General features: G+C 35.7%; 1 protein-coding gene across 5 annotated transcripts in view; it reads right to left on the bottom strand.

The window, feature by feature from the left end:
* The window catches only part of MON2 (MON2 homolog, regulator of endosome-to-Golgi trafficking), a 75,623-nt gene that overhangs the window by 9,562 nt on the left and 42,107 nt on the right, over positions 1–23,954 (bottom strand). For 3 of the 5 annotated variants that reach the window (XM_068934344.1, XM_068934335.1, XM_068934375.1), the window contains exons 20-30: positions 22,575–22,676; positions 20,115–20,225; positions 19,090–19,265; positions 15,654–15,816; positions 14,855–15,148; positions 13,925–14,123; positions 11,417–12,045; positions 6,237–6,380; positions 5,667–5,684; positions 5,268–5,396; positions 3,139–3,329 (exon numbers count right to left, since the gene is read on the bottom strand). In XM_068934344.1, the coding sequence (XP_068790445.1) occupies positions 3,139–3,329; positions 5,268–5,396; positions 5,667–5,684; positions 6,237–6,380; positions 11,417–12,045; positions 13,925–14,123; positions 14,855–15,148; positions 15,654–15,816; positions 19,090–19,265; positions 20,115–20,225; positions 22,575–22,676 (2,156 nt within the window). The remainder of the gene's footprint in view (positions 1–3,138; positions 3,330–5,267; positions 5,397–5,666; positions 5,685–6,236; positions 6,381–11,416; positions 12,046–13,924; positions 14,124–14,854; positions 15,149–15,653; positions 15,817–19,089; positions 19,266–20,114; positions 20,226–22,574; positions 22,677–23,954) is intronic. The other 2 variants (XM_068934364.1, XM_068934353.1) reach the window with 1 other exon arrangement.

Genomic DNA, 23,954 nt, shown 5'->3' with positions numbered 1-23,954 from the left:
GGCTTTAAAGCATCACAACAAAGGGCTAACAGGCACCATGAGACCTGCTGCGCATAGCGGCGCCCTGCATCTTTCTGGAGAGTATTGACTTAATTCCCTCATGTGAGCACAGACTTCTGCCCTAATAAATTATATACATACACATTCGTTGAATTTTATTTTATATAATGGCTTGACATGTTTCTATGAAAGCCTCTGGGAAAGAAGAATGATAAGAAATAATAAGCAGAGCAGCCTTTTACAAGACGACAGTCTTGCTTAAATTAAGTTGCATGAAATGTATTAATTTTAAAATGTCATTTTGGTTTATAATAAAAATCAAAATCATGGAGTCTTCCCAAGTGTAGCTTACTAAAAAATAAAAAAAAATAAAAACAAAGCTGAAGCTTGTTGCTTGGAAGTTGCTAATTCTGTGACAGTAACATTTCACTTTATTTACCTCAGCTTTTTTTTTTTTTTTTTTTGCTATATTTTAAATTTCTTGCTGTGCAAAGCTGCAGACCATTTCTGCTGTGCTTTGTACATTTCAAACATCAGTGAGTATCTCCTCTTATTCAGCACCATACCTGGCTTGAAAACTTATTCCTGTCCAAAAGACAAAGGCAAGGCCAGACAGACGAGGTTCGCTATTTTAGGACTACAGGTTCACGGGTGTTAACAAAATTAGCCTATTTCCACACATGCAATTTCTGGAACTGCAGTTATTAGAAGAATTAGGGACAAAAAAAGTATGTAAAATGTTGGTTAAAAATTGAAAAATGTCAGTGAAATAAATAGCTGTCTCTCTCTACTATAGGAACATTTTTTTGGTTCCTCAGCCAAGTAGGGAGGGATTTGGAGGATACAAGAATGAGAAAATTTACACTGGGATATTTTAATGCACAATGTTAAAGGGAAAAACTAGCCAAATGTGTTGAACAGCACTGACAGGAAGACTGACTGAAATAAGATATTTTTAAGTTTTACAGAGATGTAGACATTTCATTATTTATAACTATACCAGCAGTGCCAAGTCAGCTTGAAAGAACAAGGGTTTGAAGGTCAGATAAAAAAGGAAGATGTTTACCTAGTTTTGCATAAAGCCTGCACAGATAATAGCATGGAACACGTAGAACCTTAAACAGTGTAAAGTATGGAGTATGAAAAGGTATAGAGGAGGAAAGGAGGAAAAGGAAGTTTCCTTCTGACAAATGACATTTCAGTTTCCTTTAAGCAGAGAGAGCAGAGAAAAGTTACATAATGGCAACATGAAAAGGTTAATTTTCAGTTCTGACTGTATTCAGTTCTTCATTACAAGAGGCAGAAACAACTACATACATTGTATAACAGTAAAAATTCAGATAATGTAGTAACGTTACTAAGTTTTTGCCTCCCAGGATGTCTCTGAATTGCATTTTCCAAAATTCTCTGAGCCTTTTCAGTTCGTGCTGGTCTTAAGCAGAGTGACCAGATTTGTGCACTTCTGCACTTGACTTAATAAACCCTGTTGGACTAAAACTTGCCTTGCATGACATATTTGCAAGTTTGAAAGCCATCAAGAGATGGCTGAATCGCAGTAAAATCACAGTCAGCACCACAGTCAGAATAACTAAGTCAAATTTACAAGTCACAAATCTGACTAAGAGCATGGGGAGTGCTTCTCATTTGTGCCTTGGCTAACTGATTTCGGTGATACAGACAAAAACCAAGTACACGCTCAAAGTTTTAAAAAACATATCTCACTGTTAATATAAATACATCAACGAATACACTGCACAACAGTCTTTGTATCACCAAGCTAGCTTTAAAGAAAGGACCAACACAGTCTTTAGAAAGTATTTTCCCACTGCCTTTTCTCATTATTAAGGTTGACACGTACCTCAATTCAACAGATAAATTTCAGTTATTATTTGCTTTCAAAACAGTGGGTAGATTCTCCCAAATTACTCTTGAACAAGACACCACTATGCTTAACATAATTTCTCTTAGAACCATAACAGAGAAGAAGAAATTGAAAAAACGAAAAGTAAATCTGAAAATTAATTTACTTTGAAACAGAACAACCACAGATTTAAGACATGGACTATACTGTATTTACAATCCACTCTAAGATACAATAACTTCGAAATTTCCGAAACAAAAGGGACAGATTATCCTATTTGCCAAGGCCAGTTTCACGGGGTCTTGCGCAGAAGGAAATCAGAAGAGAATTACCTCAACACGGGGAACTTCCACAGCTATCTCTAGAACGCTCCTTTCATCAAGGAGAGGGGCAAACTTCAGGAGCATTGTAGGGATGAGGAGGAGGATGAAGAAAACAAGAAATGACTGCTATTGCTAATTGTCCTGGCATAAGGCAAGCTTTCTCCCTTCTTTAACTCGTACTAGGACCACATGGCTCAGGCTGATAGAGGGAACAGAAAGGCTAGCCTGTAACAGAAGGTAAAAGGCCACAAAGTGATATGGGCTCTAACCATAAGAAAGAGGAGCACGCGCTTGGGAAAACGAAGTGCTATTTAACAGTTAGAAAAAGATGGATATTAAGGGGGAAAGAAAAACAGGAATAAAAAAAAAAAAAGAAAGACTCAATAGCTGTACAATGTAAGATAACTACAGGTTTCTAAGCGAACAGCAATTCCGGGGTGGGGGGGGGGGGGGGGGTGCGAGATCAGAACACCTAGTAAGTGGAAAATTTCAAGACTCCTCAAGGGAAATGCATATAGTTGATGATGCTCACCTTACCTCGGAAAAATTATTGTTTTAGTTCTCTTCATATTGGGAAAAAAAGAAAAGTGAGTCTAAATTAATAATTCTTTGTCAAATCTACAGTAAACATTCTTGGGAGCCCATACAGAATTCCATGGCCTGATTAGAAAGCTTGTACTCAGAGCTCAGTTGAGCTATCTCTTGCTAAGACATTACCCCTTTTGAATGAACTTTTTTTGAAGTAGAAAAAATGGTCACCCTTTTTCCTTCATTCATTAAAATCACTTCCAGAAATCAAATAGCCCCTAAGGATAAGGCTACTTTTACTGAACTCTACTGACATACTGTTTTGCTTCTTTACTAAACAAACTAAACTAAATAAATTACTCAAGAATACTTGCCAGTTAAAAAAAGAATTAAATCAAATCAAATAAAAAAGGAATTTGTATTTACCTTTTAGTGAATAAAAAATCTTCAAAAGTATTGGCTAGCTCTGGCCACATACTGTCAAATTTTCCAGAAGATGCATGCTGCCTTGCAACTGGTAGTCCAATAGAAAGAACTTTGAGAAGAGAGGACACTGCTAGTTTCCACGTGCTTTCAGAAGGACAAGAATATTTCAAACTAAGAGGTATTCTCAGCGTCTGCAAAAAGAAAGTTCAAACAAGACTTATACTTCAATTTCTCTGAGCAGCTATAAGACAACTCTCTAGAACAACTCAGTAGATATTTTCATAGCTGACAGTACGAATCCTCTTTTTTTCCTCTTTTAATATAATTACAAAGATTATTTACTGTATGCTAGCTGGCTGAGGCACAGATCTGTTACCAAGTATAAGGTTGGGAGGCAGAGTTGATCCATTACCAATTACACTCAAAATTACCTGCTAATTTTCTTTTTCTACATTACCATCTACTATTTCTGCTAACTCTGACAAACAGACTTTCATAGCATCTAACAGATTGCAGGCAGTTCATCATCATGAGTCTACTATGGAGAGTTTAGTCTTTTTCCTAGAAAGTTGTCTCACGTGCTTCCAAAGTAAAGAAAAAAAAACCCCACTGAGATTAAACTTCTTCTAAAATGCAAAAGTTGAACTGTATACATCACTGTAAGACATTGGGTCATTACTGAACGTAAAACCAGATGAAGTTTACAAATAAAAAGAATTAGTGAAATTCCAAACATTAAGTCTGCAGCATAACTCAAATGTATAGCAGATAAAAAACACAAGAAATCTTAAAAATCTGTTGAGAGAGAAAGATAGCTTTAATATCTATACAGGAAACTCCTTAATGATAAAACATCTAGCACACGTTTGCACTGTATTTACTCCTTTTAACACTGTTAGTCAAACAACAATCAGTCAACTAGGAGCTGATACCAACTTATCTTGGAAATCTCAATTCTTAATTCACATTTCAACTATACTTTGACTAAATTCTGGTATTATGTACATGTCTAATGCATTTAAGGAGATCTCTAATTTAAGGGAAGCAAAGGCTATTTGAAAGCGGCTACTCACTCTCAAGAGTCAGGTAACTGGAAATAATTTTGGGAATGGGGAGTTATGAGAGACAGGAATTAATCCTAGGGAAAAACAGAATATTCTTCTTGTGATACTATTGTTTGCAGGGGTCAACTCTTATTCCAATGTCAACATGGGCTTTAGAGAAATGGCTAATCCTTTTAAAAGTGTTTTCATCTACTGCAGTGGAACACATCATCATCAACTTTCTGAACTTTACAGAGAAGTGGCATTTATATCAGTTTCAACCTATTTTCCATTGAAATAGAGGTGGAAAACAGTTGTATTGAAATATACAAATTTAATTCACAATGGATTATAAATGATACCACACAATTATTTTGAGCATATTTGTGTCTTTAAATTTAGGTACAGGAACTACCTGAGGCCAGGCAAAAGTCATCACAAACAAATCAAGGTCCCACATACTTACTTTTTTTTTTTTTTTTTTCTTAAAACAAACATTTATTACTACTTCGATTATTTGCCAAAATCATTTCCTAAAATGGAAATAAGGTCAAAAAAGGTTAACAGTTTGGTGATTCCTCCTTAAAAGCCCATTTGTGTGCCCATAGGATTCTATAGCTACATCAGTCACACACAAGGGAATTAAGTGCACAGCAAAATTAACAGACAGAACACACGCTCATAAATATATGCTGCAGTAGATAGCTGGTTTTGAGAAGACTGTGTCTAGTCTTCGATGCAATACTTACAGGGTCAAACTAAGAGGCCTGCTTTTCAGATGCTGACTTTCAAAGTCAAAGATTACTATTTTGTGGCCAAACATATCTTTCAAATTTTGTCTCAACTTTGAAATAACAATGCTGACATTATTATATCATCCAGCTAAAGAACAAGATTTACAGCCTAATCAATAGCTTTGCAGCATCAAAACAAACTATCCCCTGCCCAACTTCATAAAAAAGTCCATTTGTTAATGAAAGCTTTAAACTTCACTGAAAGCACTTGCCAACATTACCCCCAAATGAAACTCAGAGGTTTCAAAATAAATTCATTAATTCACAACATAAGCATGACACAAACTTCTACCTTAATAATGTTCTGAAGAACTTTCTCATTTACCACAGCTTTATGGCAAGCGGTCTTTTGGTACAAGTCCACAACAACTTCCAACGACCTCTCAGCAAACGGTACATAATTCAATGCTACCCACTCCGCCTAGGGAAAAAAAAAAAACAGTAAATTAATGACCTATCTATGAAAACACACTAGTTAAGGAATTGAAAATGTATATTTCGCATTGAACTCTCCATTTAAGGCATGCAAGGCTTGCTAAGAAAGTGGTCCAAGCAACAAAATTATAAATACAACACAGTCTGACTATGACAATGTACTCTACAATAAAGTAAAGTACATTTAAGTAAGAGAAATATTGCAGTCTATGCAAGACAACTACATTAGGACAATCTTTAAGGAAATTTAACTCACCGGTGCAAATAGTTGTATCTAGTGTGATTCCATTGTGTTGCAGGACAAACAGAATAAGAAGAATTAATACATACATAACAGTTACCTCTTAGATTACACTGAATTAGATTGTCATGCTTAGTGAACAGCAGAGTACACAGATTTAAAGAACTATTGAACATGTTCCGCTTCTCTACAGCATGTACAATACAAAAGTTGGTAGCTTGAAGGAATTTTCTCCATTCAAAATTATCGTGTCTTTCTACTAAGTTTGGTATCTAATACAGTATAAGTTATTTTAGATGAATTCATCGGATAAATTCAGACACGTTCACTACGTCTGGTGTCCATGCAAGACTTTTCCTACAGGGAGGAATACAAAGTATAAAAGAAAAGTAGAATTCTAAGAGAGCAAAAGAGGGTAAGAAAAGCATATTCAAAAAAAAACCACCCTAATAAATTAACTCATTACACAACATGCACATCAAAGTTTTTACAGATGGAATAAACGCATCTTGATATACAACCTCTATCTGATGTTGAATTGTGTTCATCAGCCAAATGAAACAAGTGAGATTTCTAATAAATTACCTGATTATATTTTGCATTTGCAATATGTTTGGTTTCCAGCTGTCCATATTGTGGAGGCTTACAGGAAAATTCTACAAATGCCAATAGCTGGTCAAAGATTGCAGGATACATTATCTGCATATTTTCTGAGCCCACGCATATAGCCTACACCAAAACAAAAAACACAACAGCTTAGTAGGTATCTTGAGCTTCACCATTCAAGAATCTGCCTCAATAGTAGGACCTTCTAAAGAGAAATTACTGGTATCGCAAAAGGGAATGTTATAAAAAAATACAGATTGTAAGTCTCTTAGCTATTTTTGTTAGCTACAAAATCTACTATTTTTCAGCCCATGATTGTGTTGTTGCAGCTTTAGAATTGTGTTGGCATAGCAAAATCAATCAACATGAACATAAACTGATTGCATAAATGCAGGATGAGTACTACATTACCACGCAGAAATTGGACTATGCAAGAGTCATGCTCTATAAAAGATAGTGTATAGTTTTAACTTTAAGGAAAATGAGTTTTGTTATTTTATTAAACCAAATTATGTTTCAAGATACTTAGCCATATACAGTTTAGCAAATACGGCTATCTCATTTGGTCTAATAAAAGATAACTTCTCCTTACAAACTCTGCTTTGACATGACAGCAGAACGTGGGACTTAATAATATAAGTCTTGTATGTTGATCTCAGCCACGTCTTCTTTAAGTTCTACTTCAAGGAATATTTACATCTCAGAAGTAATTCATACAACATTTTCATAAGTAGTCAAAATTTTATCTCAGAGAAAGAAATATAAATCAAATGAGAACCACATGACTTAGTGTAGCTGAAACTCATAATTTTGCTTTAAAATGGAAAATATTTTAGGAGGGGTGTACTTAGAAGTTGTCAATGGAGTATCAAGTTGTTATAGACTAATGATTTCCTGCTGCAATGCAAATCCTTAGGCAGAGCAAGAGCACTTATTTTCAAAGCCAGATACAATGATCCTATGAAGTTATCCCAATTATTTTATTTTAGATTAAATATTTTGCTCTTCCTTCTTCCCAAAGTCCTTCCTCTTAAAGCTGCAAAAACCCATCTATTTTTTGCTCAAAAAAAAAAAAAGCAGCGCCTTGGCCTGTCATTTTTCTCTGGGAGAAATCAAAATCTTTTTCCTTCAATAAAGGTCACCCATGACCCATTGTGGCCAAACTCACTCAAGGTGCAAACAGCTCCAAAGACGTCTGAGTGCAGATAACATAGCTGTCGGCTATGTTACATGAGCTACAACAGCAGAGAGGCTAGTGAATATCCTGAGGCCCCAGCCAAGAGTAGGAGCAAGCAATAGGGGCTACAGAAGTGATCGTTGCTAGATCACCCTAAGACCAAGCTGCACATTCAAGCAATCTACAACCTGCGAGAGAGTGCTCTCTGAATCATTAATAGCCTTCCTCCTTTCCTCAGCTTCCTGCAATGCCAAATGTGTGTTTTTTGACACTGGCCTGACGCCCAGTGAGCTTAGCCAACATTATGAATGCAGCTGAACACTCCTCCTCCTAAAAGGCCAGACTGCTTTTCCAGTGCTTGAGCCCAACAACTCTAAGAAAGAAGCCTGGATGCTAGACACTCATCTCCGGCAGCAGGCTAAAAGGTTAATTGCTGAGCTAACGTCTCTGATATGCTGTAAAACAACTTCAGCTGACATGCTGCTGCACTGAAGTCACTGCACTAAATGTTGACAGGTTAATGCAAGATTACATATATAAAAGGAGGAAAAGGATTTTATGGATACATGGGTCAGAAAGTGAACATCCACAAACCCCTATATAACACTCCCATGAACATAACTTACCTAAGCAGATCTTTAATATTACCATAATAGCACTTACAGAAGAGTACTATCTATAATGGCAAAATTTCAAAACATATTTGGCATTCATTCTACTTTTCTACTTCATTATTACTTAAGATCAGTGGCAACTGGTTCAAGGCACTACTTTTTCTGTAGTCTTGAACAAAAGCAACAATGACTTCTTATTTAAAGCTTCTGTATGAGTAGCTTCTTATTCTTAATATTTTATTAAATTCCTCAAAATTTTTATTTTACAAATAAGTGTTTTCCACCCATTAAAATAACAGTCTACTGGGGTATTTTCCACTGTTAAAATTAGTCATAAACTACTTACAAAAAAGGGGGAGGTTAGGTTAGCTATTTTTGAAAATTCATCTAGCTAGAGTTAATTTTCAAAGAGGTTTATGCTTTGACTGACACAGGGCAATATTTATCTAAGTATATGAAAAACTCAAGAATAGCCTAGCATAGTGTGTGACTACGGATGTTGAAGGTATTTTTAGGAGCTGCTTATAAAACAGTAGTAATTCGTGCACTAAGTGCATTTGTTTACATCCTTAAATAAAGAGATACGTAGAAATCAAGTAATACGCAGCAACAAAAACAAACAAAAAATACTCTGTAGAGTGTTGTTTTTTGTAAAAAAGGTCATGAAACTGCAGTTTTAGAAATCTGTTCTTGAAAGCGTTCTGTGATTAACTTTCACATTTTTCAACAGTTCAGACTTAACTTATGACTCTCGTTACAACTACTGTTGTGAACTACTATTATTTTTACAGCTCTCAGTGGCTAAGTCTGTACCGTCTCTGATGACGTGTGTAAATATCGTCTTGAGTTTACCACGCCATGTCCTCAAGAGGGTTGCATCCATACTGCTTAAAGAGGTAGAATTCAAATTTATTGGGTACATATATGCGTTCCTCTGTCTGACGAGCCAGCTGGCTCACTTCAGAGTTGACCCAGAGTGAATGCAGGTAGGCAGTGAAAATAAACAGAGAATTTGGGCTTGAGTACAAAATTTAACTGAGCTAGTAAGGCAATATAGACATAGCAATGATGCTTTTCTCCAGCTTTCATTCATACTTTTCCACAATGGTTAGAAAATGAGAGGCTGCAGCAAGGAAAAACCTCTTCAAAGGAAGAAGAATAGAAAAGAAGGTCAAATGAGGAATATGAAGAAGAAGAACATGACAAAAAGGTCTAAAATGGGCTCAATACATGGAAGTCTGGAAAGAGAGCAAAAGCTCCCTTCTAGTTCTATATTCTTGAGCTACCAAGTCCTTTGCTAGTGCAGACAGTCACATCGTAAAATCTCTATTTTTTATGCTATTCCAATTGCTAAGTTGTTCCAGAATTTCTTAGAAAAATCAGAATTGACCCAAATCTTCCTGTAACAGCAAAGAACAGAACTTAATCAGAATCCATATGCAAACATGTAACAAAGATCGTTTAAAATAAAAAAGATGATGTTAATATTTGCACTCTTAACTATGAGAGTAGCTCCTGTGTGTACACCTCAGAGTATTTATTTATTTCAATAGAAGAAAAAAAGATACCGTTGCATTTAGCAAAACTATTTTACAGATGGCCTTTGCTCCCCATGAGCCCTGGCAGGCTGCCTGGTCACGTGCGTTCTACTGCGTTACACGGCCTAGAGGAAAGATCGCCTGACTTTACAGAACTCACTAACATCAAAGTATATTTTAACTTATTTTTTAATGACATTAGTGCTGTTCTAAAAGTAATGTAACTATAGTGGAGTAGGAAATATTGAATAAACTCAGGGTACCTAAGACTTCTAACTAAGGTCCTTATTTTCAAAGTAGCAGGCTACCTGTTTAGACTATGTGAGCATGTCTGTTTTTCAGGTTTTTTTTTTTTTTAAAACTGTTTTAGTTGAAGTTTTCTTTAAGATCTTGATAAGAACAAGACTAGAGAGATTACACAAAAAAAGTATAGTTTCTCCTCAGGTTAGAAACTCTGGTATCCCTTTCCCTGAAAGGTGCTAATGCCTGCCAGCTTTGGGAGCTAAGAACATCTGGACAAGGAGGCTGGAATGAAATACAGAAATCTGAGGAGTGATTAAGCGAGGAAAATAGGACAGAAACGAAGGACAGGAGAGAACAGGACTTGGGCAGGGTTGACCTGCAGGAAAGACAAAGGTACAGAAGGATCAAGACCAACTGGAACAGGACTAAAATTTAGCTAATATGACTGGTCTTAAAACACTGTATTATTTATATCCCCATCTACAAAATAGATTTGATACTAACTTTGAATTTTCTAGCTCTGCTCTCAAAATACGTTTAGGAACACTTGTTAAACATGCAGCCTACAGGGATGACTGCAAGATAATGATTCTGCCTTGCTTGAGATAGGCCAACCCACAGTAAGCACAAAGAAAACAAGATATTGAATTGCTGCACATTAAGTAGATATCATGCATGCTATGAGCTGAATGAGGCAGGATCCTGTCTGAGGAAGAAGATTAAAAAAAAAAAATGTATGATTGCATAGTTAAGTAAAATACATGAAAGCCCTAAGGGGATGAAGTCAGGTTACAAGGGTAGTTTTTAATTCTGGCACTTCCTGAATACTGTTTTTTTTTTTTTTTTAAAAAAGCTTAATCTAAATATATGATCTCACTTATTAACAATGTTATTTCTTTGCAATAAATAGATTTTCTGAAAGAACAATCACTTGTGCAAAGAGATGATTTACAATTCCAGAAAACAAAAAACATTCTTTTTTACTGTCCAGTCACAGGACACCCTAGTTTTCTTTTTCTGATTCAGTTGCATGAACGGTGCTCTTGAGGACGAGTTCTATAGTAAGAATTCCTATAGCAAGATGTTGCATTTTCCTTAAACTACTGATTAATAAGGGGTAAGAGATTGTCTGCCAGAGACCTTTTCAGATTCTGTTTTGCATGAACTACAAGTTCTCAAAATCAAGATCACCATTCTTCCAGATTTTGTTTATGGCAGGACATGGGCAACATAAGGAACACTTCAGGGGGTGGATGGGAACATTGCCCCACCCCCACTTCCAGATCCTCATAAAAATACAATACTTTAAGAGATAGACAAGTAAACCGATAAAAACAAAACATCACCCTTTAAGGTATTTCTGCAATCAAGTGAAAATGCATTTGGTAAACATTACATTACTCCTTTTTAGGCAGAGCAGCTAGGTAGCACCAGGAATGGAGTTCTGATTGCTCTAGAAACAGTACGCTGTGCAGCTGTAAGTAATTAAACAATTAATGTGTAAGTCACTACACTGTAGCTCCAAGCAGAACTACTGAGACACAGTATAGTTCACCTTTCACCACACATTTGAAGTCACATTATTACCTTTTGCAAAACATCTAAAGCTGTAAGCACCGCTTCCTGTAAACTTGTCAAAATTGCTTCTGTGTAAGATGGAAGGATGAAAGGGGAAGCATCAGAACTGATCGGAACTGAAACAGCACCGTGTAAAATGACACCCAGCTTTTGGAGATCATCCATGCTGAAACCAGTCTTGATGTGCTGGTAAAGAGCTGGGAATATTTGAATTAAAGCTGTAAGAAAAGGCTGGCTGGGAATGAAAGTCAATTTATCACAAGTAATTGGAGGCTTTGTACTTTCCGAGCCAATCCTATACCAGCTGTTCCACGCCGCCCACCAAAGATTCAAATCTTCGATTTCATCTGTTACTACAGGTGGTTCAGATCCATTATATCTTCCAACTCTTTCTCCTATGGAGTCAGTTCTCATGAATGATCTGCCAAGACTAGTGGCAGTAGTTGTCCCTACAACCACAGGTACAGAAACATTGATAGCAGGTGGTGTGTCAGGTTTCTCTGAGTCTCGGACAGGAGAAACAATCTGCAAGATTTCCTGGAAGCTTTTCAGAGCAGCCAAGGAAACTTCATTATTTTTGCTGAGTGCTGCTGATTGGATATGATCAAGAAGAACATCCCAAGCTTGGGAAAAGTCTCCTATTTAAAAAAGAGGGAGAAAAAAAAAATCAACTTGGAACTAGCTTGCTTGCTTTTTTTTTTTTTTTTTTTTTTTTTTTTACCCTTTCTCTCTGAAAGGCTATTCATATAACATGTTACTCTAATTCAGAGAAATGTCATGAGGTCAGGTGATTGTTTCATTGGCTTTCAGAATATATCATTTCAACTGTAACCAAAGAATACAACGCAATAGACAAACACACAAACGAGGCCATCACTCTTTATACCAAATTTGCTAGCAATACGTCACATACCATTGAGGTAAATACATTTTCTATGTTTTTGGAGAGTGGGACAGATTTTTCTTACGCGTATCAGATGCCTGCTGATTTCAAGAAGGGTTAAGCACATACAAGGAATACAGAGTCAAGTCTATAGTCGTGCAGTTTATAAGGATTTGATTTAAAAATACTATGATAATTACACTCTATAGTTAAGATTTCATTTTGGGGTACCAGATATTCAATAAATTCAAGATCTTCATCATTTTAAGATCACTTAAGATTTTCATTAAATTTAGCCTTAGCCTTGCATTTTCTATGCCACTAATTACTGGTTCTCAATAATTACTATGTCCCTGTAATGTTTTCTTATCCATTCACTTTTATCTCAAATTTAACAGTCTCAAATCCATTACATTTCTTCACATAACTGATGTTCTTGATAGCTGTTAATATGTTGGTATCTGTATCACAAATAGCCAAAGACCATCTTATGACTGTGATTAAAATTAGTAAAACAATTTATTTTTAATTATGCATATATTAACTGCATGCTATGACATGGTGAAGGTATACTATGTAATTTGGAATTCTCTGTGCAAACTATTAAAGATGGGATATAAACAAATATAAAGTAACGTACATTAAGTAATCCTAGTTAATCTAATTAGGAAATGAAAAGTCATTCTGAAATCATATCAGAACATCTTTGATTAGAAGTCTAAACAGAAGCAAAACATTTGTTCTGTGCAAAACTAACTCACTGGCATGCTGCATTATATTCATTTAATTCAATATATTTATACTGTTCAATTATACTTACTAATAATACTATCTAATACCCTGGTAAATAACCTAATGCTTAATTTTTATAGTAAGAAAGAGAAAAAGGGCAAAATCAGAACCTGAAAACAAGTGAAGAGGAGGAAGTAATGATATCAAGAGAAAATAAAGGCTTCAAATGGGGAGAGAGAAGATTTTAAGGAAGAAAAAGAAAAGGTGAGCTCAATTCAGTTACCTGTAGCTGAGGAAGGGACAACAGTAAAGTAACTCAAATTAACACCACTGTGAAAGACTGAAACAGTGGGTGGGTGGGGAGTAAGGGGGTGGAAAAAAAAGAATCACTTGGAAGAGCATAACCTTAACATCTTCCATAGCATAATGAGTCTCACTTTTTCTTTAAGAAATTCCCTTTCTTCCTTTCAAAACAATATATGTCATTGACTTTACAAGGGTTCTCTTTTCCTTTTAATAACATTGTTAAGCTTGACACACTGATGTTACAGAAGAGTTCTAGGCACATCTTTTGTTACCTTAAAAAAAACAAGAGGAAAAATTTGTTCTGATAATCAAAAGATCAGAAAAATTACTGTTACCATGCTACTATAAATGAAAGTTATTTGGTACCTGGAATTGTGAACAGTGAGATTTAATCTCAACTACCACGATACAGAAGATGCATCTGCTCTAAGGAAAGGGAATTAAAAACTCCATTTTTTTTTTAATCGCATTTGAGGTGAGGCGCAACAGAACACCCCTCTAAGCTGAGATTCTTAGCCAGTACTCCAACTGAAAAAAATATACAAAACTGAAAGTACATTACTGTAACTTTCAATAATTTTCAACTGTAATTTTACCTAAAGGTTGCAATAAGTATCTCCTGGTGTTAAATATTCTTGCAACTCCAGCCAGTGTTAACACCCATGTCTCAGCCCACTGTTTCTCAGCTGTATCCCTCGAATGATGGATAAGGATGTTGCCTCCTCCTGATTCAATCTTCTCTTTGTCTGCTGTGGTAGAAGATTCTCGAACCCTATCCAACAGGTGAAATAAAACCTGTAATAGTCAGGAAAGGGGAAAAAAGTAACTCTTGAAATAATATATTTGCGAATTTGCTAAAACAACAAGGAAACAGGAAATTTATTTTCCATTATCCTTTATGCCATTACGAAATCTGGAGTGCTCCCTTATTCTAAGCAGTCTTTGCAACAGCAAAGAGCAACAATCAGCCAAATGATTAGTAAAGTCTTATACAGATGTTCACTTGATAAAAGTTAGAAACAGCATGATCAGAATCAACAAGAATAGCGTTAGTACTAACAAAAGGTCAATATATATGGATCTCAAATACTGCTTAGATACAACAGGCAACAACTGATTCCACTACAGCCTGATTTCTCCATAAGGCACTACTAATATGACCATGATCCAAAACAGGGTATTTGACAGATCAAATTAGTCCAATCGTATGACCCTCAAACGTCACCAAGTTTTCACACAAAGGATGGAGTAATTTATCTGTGCAGGAAGGCAGCACCCTTTCTATACTACGCTGGTTTAAGAAAGAAATGATCAAGGTCCAAAAATGAAGTTTTGCTAGAGGCTTTAAAAGATAGAGAAAAGAAAGCGTTTAAAAAAAAAAAAAAGACATAGAGGCAACTTCTACTACCATATGTTATCTCTAAAGAATCGTAAAGAAAATAGCTGATATTAGTAACCATTACAGGCATGCTACTTTAAAACATGAACGCAACACTGAAAACCTTCAGTAGAAGCTCACGTCATACCTTCCATATTACAGTGTGCCATGTCGAATGTTGCAATAAAGTTCCATGAGCAGCAATAGTAGAAAACAATGTCTGCCCAGCACTTTTTCTAACTGCAGGTCGGGGATCCACACAGAGTTCTCCAAGTTTGGCATAGAGACATAACCAAAGACAGTCAAATGGAGGTGCAGGATGAAACGGTCTATTTAGCATCACCCCCTTTTCTTCTGCCTGCTTCTGCAACACTGCTTCTTCCTTGTTTAGCTCCTTTTCAATTATTTCACCTCTTTGGAAAAAATAATCCGAAATATTCCACTACAAAATAAATACAACATGCTGTTGGACAACAATGATATTCTACTGTTCTTAATGATCATGAAATAAATCATAAATGGATTTTCACATTTAGGAGTTTTTTGCAAAGTACATTAAATACACTGATGGAAGAAGATTATCATGTAAATACTGCAAGATACAGAAAGCATATTTCTTAGCTGTAGCTTTTAGCACATCATTATACATGAACTACTAGAAAGGGAAATAATATATTAGAAAAAATATATTGGTGAACATGTCTGCAACACAGAACTATTTGTTTTACATAAATATGGTGTTACGTAGCATTAAAGATAAACTGTGCTCGCTCAATTTACGTACGATTCCAAATGACTGCATGGGAGTTCTGTAATAATTCAAAAAAATAGGTTTTGGCTTTCATTTGTAGAATGGACTACAAATTAATTTTCGTTAAAAATAAATAAATAAATAAAAGAAGATGAAAGCCTGAAGCAGCACCGCTGTAGGTTAATATAAAACTCACCAACAAACCAATTGAAGTTAAGCTAATATTTAGCTCTTGATTGTGAAGTCCAAAGCTTCCTGCAACTTCAACAACTATCTGTAGACAAGTACATGGCATTGTTGGAAGAAAGTCTGTCACAACCAACTGAAGACACTGGAATGCAGTTCGTATTAAGGACTCTCTTAAAAAAACAAAACAAAAAAAACACACACACATACACACACTCTCATTTCAAATTTCTTCAAGAGCACAGAAACTTTTTGAATACAATACCTCAGGAGATAACATCTTTAATAACACTTTCTTTAATGCTATTAAAATGTTATTATTTTTAGTTATTAAAGAAAAAAAGAAAGATCCATTAAAAATTTTCATGATGAATTTGAAACTTAAAACGTTTCAACATGGATTTTGTTTGATACAACGTTAAGCTGAAGCTTCACATTCTGATAAAGTATTTTAGTCCATGTTAATTAGTCAAGTTGCAATAAGACCCTCCAGTGGTCCTCAACTAGTTATATACACTAAAGCAAAGTCTGCTTCTCTGTTTGGAAGTTCTAGGATTTGTTAATTCAAATGTGTAAGCTAACTTTTAAACTTCCAAAGACTAAGCTGTTCTGAACAGTTTCTTGTATCAGCAGTTACAAAGAGAGATTACTTAAAGTATGCCAACCAGATGGAAAGGCAAAATGTCTTTTTATTTATTAGGAAAGATGCGTGCCAACTTAATGGCTGCTTGTATATCAGGTCTTACTTGCTTCAATACAGTGTTATGTTAGAAAAAGTCTTTTGAAAATCTCTGGCATTAAATATAGCTTTGATAAATATTTTACTTTCAGAATTGGATTCTGAATACAAAAACAAAATAACACTGCAGCGTGGAAAGGGTTTGTGAGAGAAGCTCTCACAAGCAGGATGGTCATCTACAACCAAAAACTTGTTAAGTAAAAGAGGAAATGAAAGAATCAACAAGGAGTGGTGGAGTGTAGATAACAAAATAAAGAAGGCAAGCTGCTGCAGCTGCATTTAAATTTCATTACAGAATTTTAAAAAAAGTTTAAGATTCAACCTCAAAAAAAAAAAAAACCCAAAAAACAAAGGTTTGTTATACGGAAGCCTCATGTCAGAATTCACATTCCAGGAAGAAATCCAGAATACAGGTTTGTTAGTTACATATTTCAGAATGCTAAATAAAAGAACCATTTCTTCTTTCTGTGTAATTCAAAATAAAAATCACCAGTGGGTCATTTCTACTGTATTTAACAGTCAACACAAGATGGAAGTGAGAGAAACGCACAAGAAACTTCGCATGCACAATAATGGTATAATTAATTATTCTCTATAACAAATACGTACTACAGATACACCCATCCTACCACAGGAGACCAAAGGCTTTATCTTTGCCATCAAAGATACAGCGGAAATACTCATACACTACCTTCCCTCATACTTATTATATGAATTTATAAAGTGAAACACACCCAAAACTGTTTCATTTCCCTCTCAACTGCAACGTTCAAGAGGTATGCGATCTTCAAGGACGCTAAGGGAGAAGGGAAGGAGGCAGGAAATGAAAGTATGGTCACATTACTCATTTTGAAGAATTGAATTAACGGGAAAGTAACTTCTCTCTCTGTCTTCAAATGGGAGGCCACTAGAACAAATTCAAAACACAGTTCATTTCCCAATTAAGTTCCCTGCATTACTATGTATTTGGAAGAAGTTTTCCAAGTCCTTCACGCAAATGGCAACTACAAGACAGCTCTTCAAAATGTTAGATCGCTCTTAAGGCTATGGATGGCCACCCAAAAGGGAAATGCAAAAGCAAGAAGCCTAAGCTTAGCGCTAGAAATCTTTAAGATCCCTTAAGGCTTTGTCCAACCTTAAAATAGACAGGGACATCCCACTGAAAGGAAATTCTTCAAAGGAAGAGTTCTTTTTGCTTGGTAGGCTAATACGGTGCAATCAAGAAGCGACTGAAGTATCACTGGTGCTCAAAATAGCTTCTTCTGTATTTATAACAGCCTGGCAAGAGGTTCTGCAAGGTAAATGGATCTCTACTCTGGAAGCCAGGATGTTGACTGACCAGATGGAAGACACCTGTGAAGAAAGTCTAATGATCAATAAGCTTAAAGTATGGCAACAGAGCCCACATCTTGTGATCACAACTATAAGCAAGGCAAGATATTCAGTTGTTTCCCAAGGAAAAGAGGTGGTTTGGATAAACAGTGCTACGTAGTTGAAGGAGAGTATTCTCTCTTCTTTGTACTATGAGACTAAGGTGTATCACAAGATCTTAGTAACATCTTGAGACATTTGCCGGCAAGGTATGGGCCTGAGGTCTAAAGGGATCTGAAGCCTATCTTGAGAATATATCAGTGCTGGTTCCCTTCTGTCAACAATGACAGTGAAAATGAGACAACATTCAGGAACCACAGAACACACTGTAGCAAGTGTGGAAACAGCAGAGGAAGCTTGGTTAAGATGACATCTGATCTGTACTAAAAAAAAGCAAGCTGAGAGCCACGAACGCTCACGGGATGTTTGGTGAGTATTGCTGCTAGAGCAAAGAATACTGGCACAAGAGCAAAATCTCTCAAGCATTTGGAGGCAGTTAGGAGGTCTTCATAAGGCCAGAAGACAGAAGCTAAGGGAGGGAGAAGGCAGAGAGATGCAGTAAGATGGATTCTTCTGACAGTTATTTGATGACCTATCCTCATACACACAGTCTTGACTAGTACCAAAGAAGGAATAAGATAGTTTAAGTGTAGGGGTACAGTTCTTGGGGCTTACAGCTCCAGGGTCAGATATTGATTCAACTGCTAATTGCAAAAGAACCTGCAACTTCAGCTCTCATCTTCTCCTATGGGTAAGAGGATTTCAAGCGCCAAACACCAGCCCAGTTCATGCCTCCTATCCTGACAATACAGTCATAAGCTGTGTTACTCAGTCAAGGGGTTCACTCCCAGCAAATAAATAATCTTCCACCTTTGCTCTAGCAGCAGCCACTCAAAAAGGTCTTTAACAAGAAGAGATAAAGTTCAGAGGAAGACACATTCTAGAGGCTACCTAAAGATTTAAAAAGAAAAAGAAACTAGAGAGGAACTGCAAGCAACAGCTAAGTCACGCAGAATTCTTTGGTGGCACTAGAGATATGCTCACCAGATGGCTGAAATAAACCAAGCTGGCACAAGGAGTACTCCTCAGTATATACTGCAGGCTGACCATGGGAGAAGGTAGAACGTAACAACACTTTGGTCTTCTGAAAGATCAGTTCAGTATAAAACACGTGCTACAGGAAAAAATACCCAAACTGGATTTCTGCTGAGTAAAATTGTTCATAAGTTAAAAATGACAATCATGACTATTAATAGAGTAGTTATTAAAGAAGTAAAAGCAGAACTCTTTCTGCTGTTATCTTTATTGATTTTTAAGTTTTATTTCCATCACTTACCCCTGATCACTTCGAATTGCCCCCATGACTCCAAGCACCAATGGCCAACCAGGTCCCAAGCTGTCACCCTGACTTTGCAAAATCTGTAGCACGCACTCCAACTGCTTAATCCTGATATCGGGATGACTAATGTTTGATAGCTCCTTTAGTGGATTTAGCAAAAGCAGCTGCAGTCTCTAAAAGTAAACAATAAAGCACATTAAAGATGCTAAAATTTAACAGGATCCTTAATTATTTTTGTATATAATGTATGAAACCACACAGTGCCAGCTTAAAAACCTCTTCTTGAGAATCTTAGAGTTATCTAAAATTCTGAAATTCAGTTTTGTTCTGAAACACTAGTGTTCTGAAACACCAGTGCTGTGCTGGCCTTTTAAAAAAGCTGTTTATAAAGGACCTCCGCAGGAAACCTGTAGTGTTGTCCCCCACCCTGTTATCCAGGTCCCACAGGGAGGGACCAGCATGCTGTCACAGTTGTACAAAAATATCACGCAACTTCATGTTAAACCAGCAGGGCTAGACGAGGAATTCTACCAAACAGACTTTGGAAATGCTATTCACTGAACCTCAGCAAAAATCTTCGAATGCTTTATTAAAAATGGATTTAATAGATGCAGTTCACAAGATAAGAACTTTTTTTTTGCCTGCCATTAAATCATAAACATATATATATATACACACACACATATATATACATATATATGCTTCTAAACATTCTGAAATTGTTTTGCACTCACGAGGGTAATGCATAATTCCTTCCAATGAATGGACATAATGTGCAAGCAACATCACTCTTTGTTATGCACTTGCATAACAAAGGGAGAGTTCACGAGCATGTATGAGGTGATTTTCCATAGTTGCATCTGAATGTTATAGCTTTAGGCTTTATAAACTCAATGGTAAAATTGCTTTATGAATGCCAGCTACTCATTGAACCGTAGAAAATTTCCTCTAGGGGAGATTTTGATTTCATGTTCATTGCGAGTTCCCAAAAAGTAAGACAGCTCTTCATAAGCTTACTTTACCTGATTTTGTGATAAAGGAGGATCATGGCTGAACGTCAATCCTGCTTTAATAAGAGAAGTTAAAGCTTCTGCTCCCCATTCTCTCATTCTGGAGTTTGGATGCTGACAGACCTGAAAATACAACAGTATTTTGTTTAAGACCACTTTTATTTAACCAAGATTTGAATATATTTAATATATAAAAATTAGATATTTGAATTACAGTAGACTTTTACAAACAGCTGTAATAAACTATCATACACTAATACAGCAAATGCAACTCTCCAAATGATAAAAATTAAGTTTGATAGTCAAAAAGAAAACTTATCTTTTGGATAGACATACCTTCTGAATAAGGAAGCAATAGGATGCAGTGAAAGACAGAGGAAACAAAATGAAAATTATAGCAGTTCAAGTCAAAACATTCCCCAGTGTCAATATACTAATTGCTAATTCAGATAATAATAGACTGAAAAGTACCAAACAACTCTAATGCATGCCTCCAACTCTTAGGTTTAACCTGGCCTTAAGCTACTATAAAGTTCCAAGTTTCACCTTCCACATTCAGGTTAACATAATCAAGTGTGGGAGCATGACAGCAACCAGCACAATCCAAGCGTCTGCTCTTCTACATTCTCAAATACAAAGAACAACTACATGGTGAACGCAAAACAAGGCTTACAAATCATTATTTCAAAAACTTGACAAAACAATAGTGAACATTGAGTATCTGTTTAATTTTCAAATGCACTTTTCTTTCTTTTTGTTCTTTGCATCCTAATTATCTAAACCTAATGGTTTTGCTAGTTGCTTTTTGTAGAACAGCAAAATAAAAAGACTATGCAAAACCATTCCACGTATACAAACATACTATGAACTGTACTTCCGTACCTGGTACATTTCTGTCAAACAAGACAGAGGTCTATCGTCTCACTTACCTCTGAATGATTATTTCCACCCACCCTTCTAGCCCTAGCTTAAGTGAAGTGAGAATACAGAACCTTTCAACATCCAAAGCAGGTTCACAATGAAGCAAGGTGGTTTGCAATGGTTTGCTGTCTTCTTATTAGCCACTAGCAAAATTTAAAAGGAGGCTGAGACAGAATAGCTAGCTTCATGTAAAACGAGAAAACAAAAAACCCAAAAGGCAGACAAGAAATAGCTACTCTCCTGAGTTACTCTTTTTTTTTTTTTTTTAAAATATGGAGTAAGAAGAATATAAGATAGAATTTGAACTGCTTCCTGATATGGTGGATCTGACCAGATCATCAATTTGAGAGACAGGGAAGAAATTTTTCCCTCAGGTTGCATTTAACTGAATTTGCAGATGGTGCTTTCTCCCTCCTCATTGCTCCTTGAAGACTTAGGTTTAAAAGGAAAACAGACAATGCTGTAAAATAAACTGAAATAGAATGTGTATTTTCTTCAAAATAGTGGAAAAAATCCATATTGGATAAGAGACTGAAGCAGACTGCTTACTAGAGGAAATAAGAACTCTTAGGATGTGGATGGTGAATTCTATGGGGGGGGGGGGGGGGAGGCAAGAGAGAGAGAGATGCTTTTGCTTTAAGCCTTTAGACGTTTAAGTATCCAAATTCTCTCTCCCGAAGAGAAGGTAAGATTATGTGGAGATGAGATGATTTCCATAAATAAGGTTAGAGCTGGCCAATCCGTAATACTGTCTGAAATAAAGTTATTATAACGTACTGCTTCTAAGGAAGTGTCCAACACTTTCTGGAAAACGAGGAAGAAAAATCTCTCTCCTTTACTCACTTTATATGCAACCCTATTCTTGTATTTCCACTCTTGTACATATCACTGAACACGAAAAAAACTTAACAACTACAGGCCCTCATTTGCTTTTAGTTTCAAGTTCAAATTCAAAATTTAAGATTTTTTTCCCCTTGATGAAGCACATCTTTTCATATAGAAGGTAAAATAGTTACTCAAGAAACTGAAATACGATAATGACAACTATTTTGTTATTTATACAAGATTTGCTTCTATGAGACCACCCAAAACATTTGTTTACATTTACTATTAAAAAAAACAAAAAAATAAAAAACCTAAAAAACCTTAAAAAAAATCTAATGTAAATCTAATGGCTTCAACCTATCTGGCAAAGGAACAAAAAGTATCTTAAAGTCTCCCTAGCTATTTGCACTATATGAATCCCAAATAAAACCTGCTTGTGCTTTATTGAGCATAAATCATATGTGAAGCATTGTAAACTGACATTTATCACTGTATTTATAAGGTATAACACAGACAGACAGCACCATAAAGAAAAAGTCAGTAAGAGCTATAAAATACTAGGATTTAAGTATTTAAATTCACTTTTGAATTCAAACTGTGATGTATTCAAGTTGTACAAACAAAGTGCATAAAACATATAAATTGGATTTAGATTAAACATACTTCCACAAGATCTTCATTATTACAAACTAACTTCTGGTATGATGGATAAAAGAAACTGGTTACCTCCAGAAGATGACCGGTCAGAGGTCTCCAAAGAATCTCAATCCTGTGCATGTTAACTAGTCCTGTTTCCAGTAATTTAGCAACAGCAAAAAGCGATGGTTCCTTTGTAAAATGGAATTTGAACACATGACTCTGAGGTAACTGAAATAATGTAAGAGCTTATCTCCACATTTTATTTTATAAATCAGGATGTGGTTAGTCTGCATGGGAGTACTGTATTTCATAAACTGTTGTGACAATATTCACAGCATAAGCAGCAGGGCTGGGAAGCTTCCGCAGTACCTGCAGTACTTCAAGAAAAGCCACAAGGGGGTAGCAACAGAATACCATGAAGAATATTCCCTTCATAATGTGTTATAGTTTTCTCCTAGTTTGAACAAGGAGCCAGAATCCTGATACTCCTTTCAAAATTCATTTTTATAAAATTAGTATGAAGCGGGACTGCATAATATATTTTACTAGCAAAATAGACTTGCTTTCCAACATGACTTTTAAAATCAAAAATGATATATAAATCAACACTATAGACTACTTCACTTAAGAATCCCCTTTTGATTCATCTTCCCTTAGCTTCATAAATGCCCTGCAGGCATACGTAAATTTCCATTCATCACATACATATGCAAGTATTTACAACAGACTTACAAAAAGAAAAATCACAATAATAATAATAAAAAATCTATATATTCAAAGTTACTGTTGCCCTGAAATTATTCTGCCCTTCACTGTTCCCATTTATGATGACTTTTTATTTTCGTTATCAGTGAACTTTAAACACCTACTGCTTATTTTAATTCATTTTCCTCTCTCTGCCTTAAAGAATTGAACTGATACTATAATTATCAAACATTCTAAACAAAAATGTTTAAATCAAAGTTCTATTTCCTTTCTGTCACCATTATCTCTAGTGTAAAAAATAAATAAATAAATAAAATCAAGCAACAGGGCTTTCAGAAACCCTCCTCTGGGATTAGATTATGACGAGGAGAAGACAAGTTCAATCCTCTTTGATCACAGGGTCTTTAACCTTTCTGGGCCAAAAGTTGTTTTCTGAGGCTGCCAGAAATTCTATCATTTTCCCAGGTAAATAAGAACTATCAGACTTGTTTTAATATCAAAATTGTCATGCTTATTTTTGAAGTGTATTATATGAAAAAAAAAAAAAAAAAAGGGAGGGGGAGCAAAAATGAGCACCTTACAGAAATGTACTGTGCCATTCAAAATACCTAACCTCCGAGTTTACAGGGGCTTTTTTAAATTTTATCTATCCATAATATGATTAATGGAATCAAATGACATTCCTCAGTTAAAAAAAAAAACATAACAGGAACACAATAAAAATGCTCAGAGGATTTAGTAACCATATGAACCATTATAAAC

The sequence above is a fragment of the Struthio camelus genome, chromosome 1, assembly GCF_040807025.1.
Source record: "Struthio camelus isolate bStrCam1 chromosome 1, bStrCam1.hap1, whole genome shotgun sequence".
Classification (NCBI taxonomy): Eukaryota; Metazoa; Chordata; class Aves; order Struthioniformes; family Struthionidae; genus Struthio; species Struthio camelus.
This window is presented reverse-complemented; position numbering and strand designations above follow the sequence as displayed.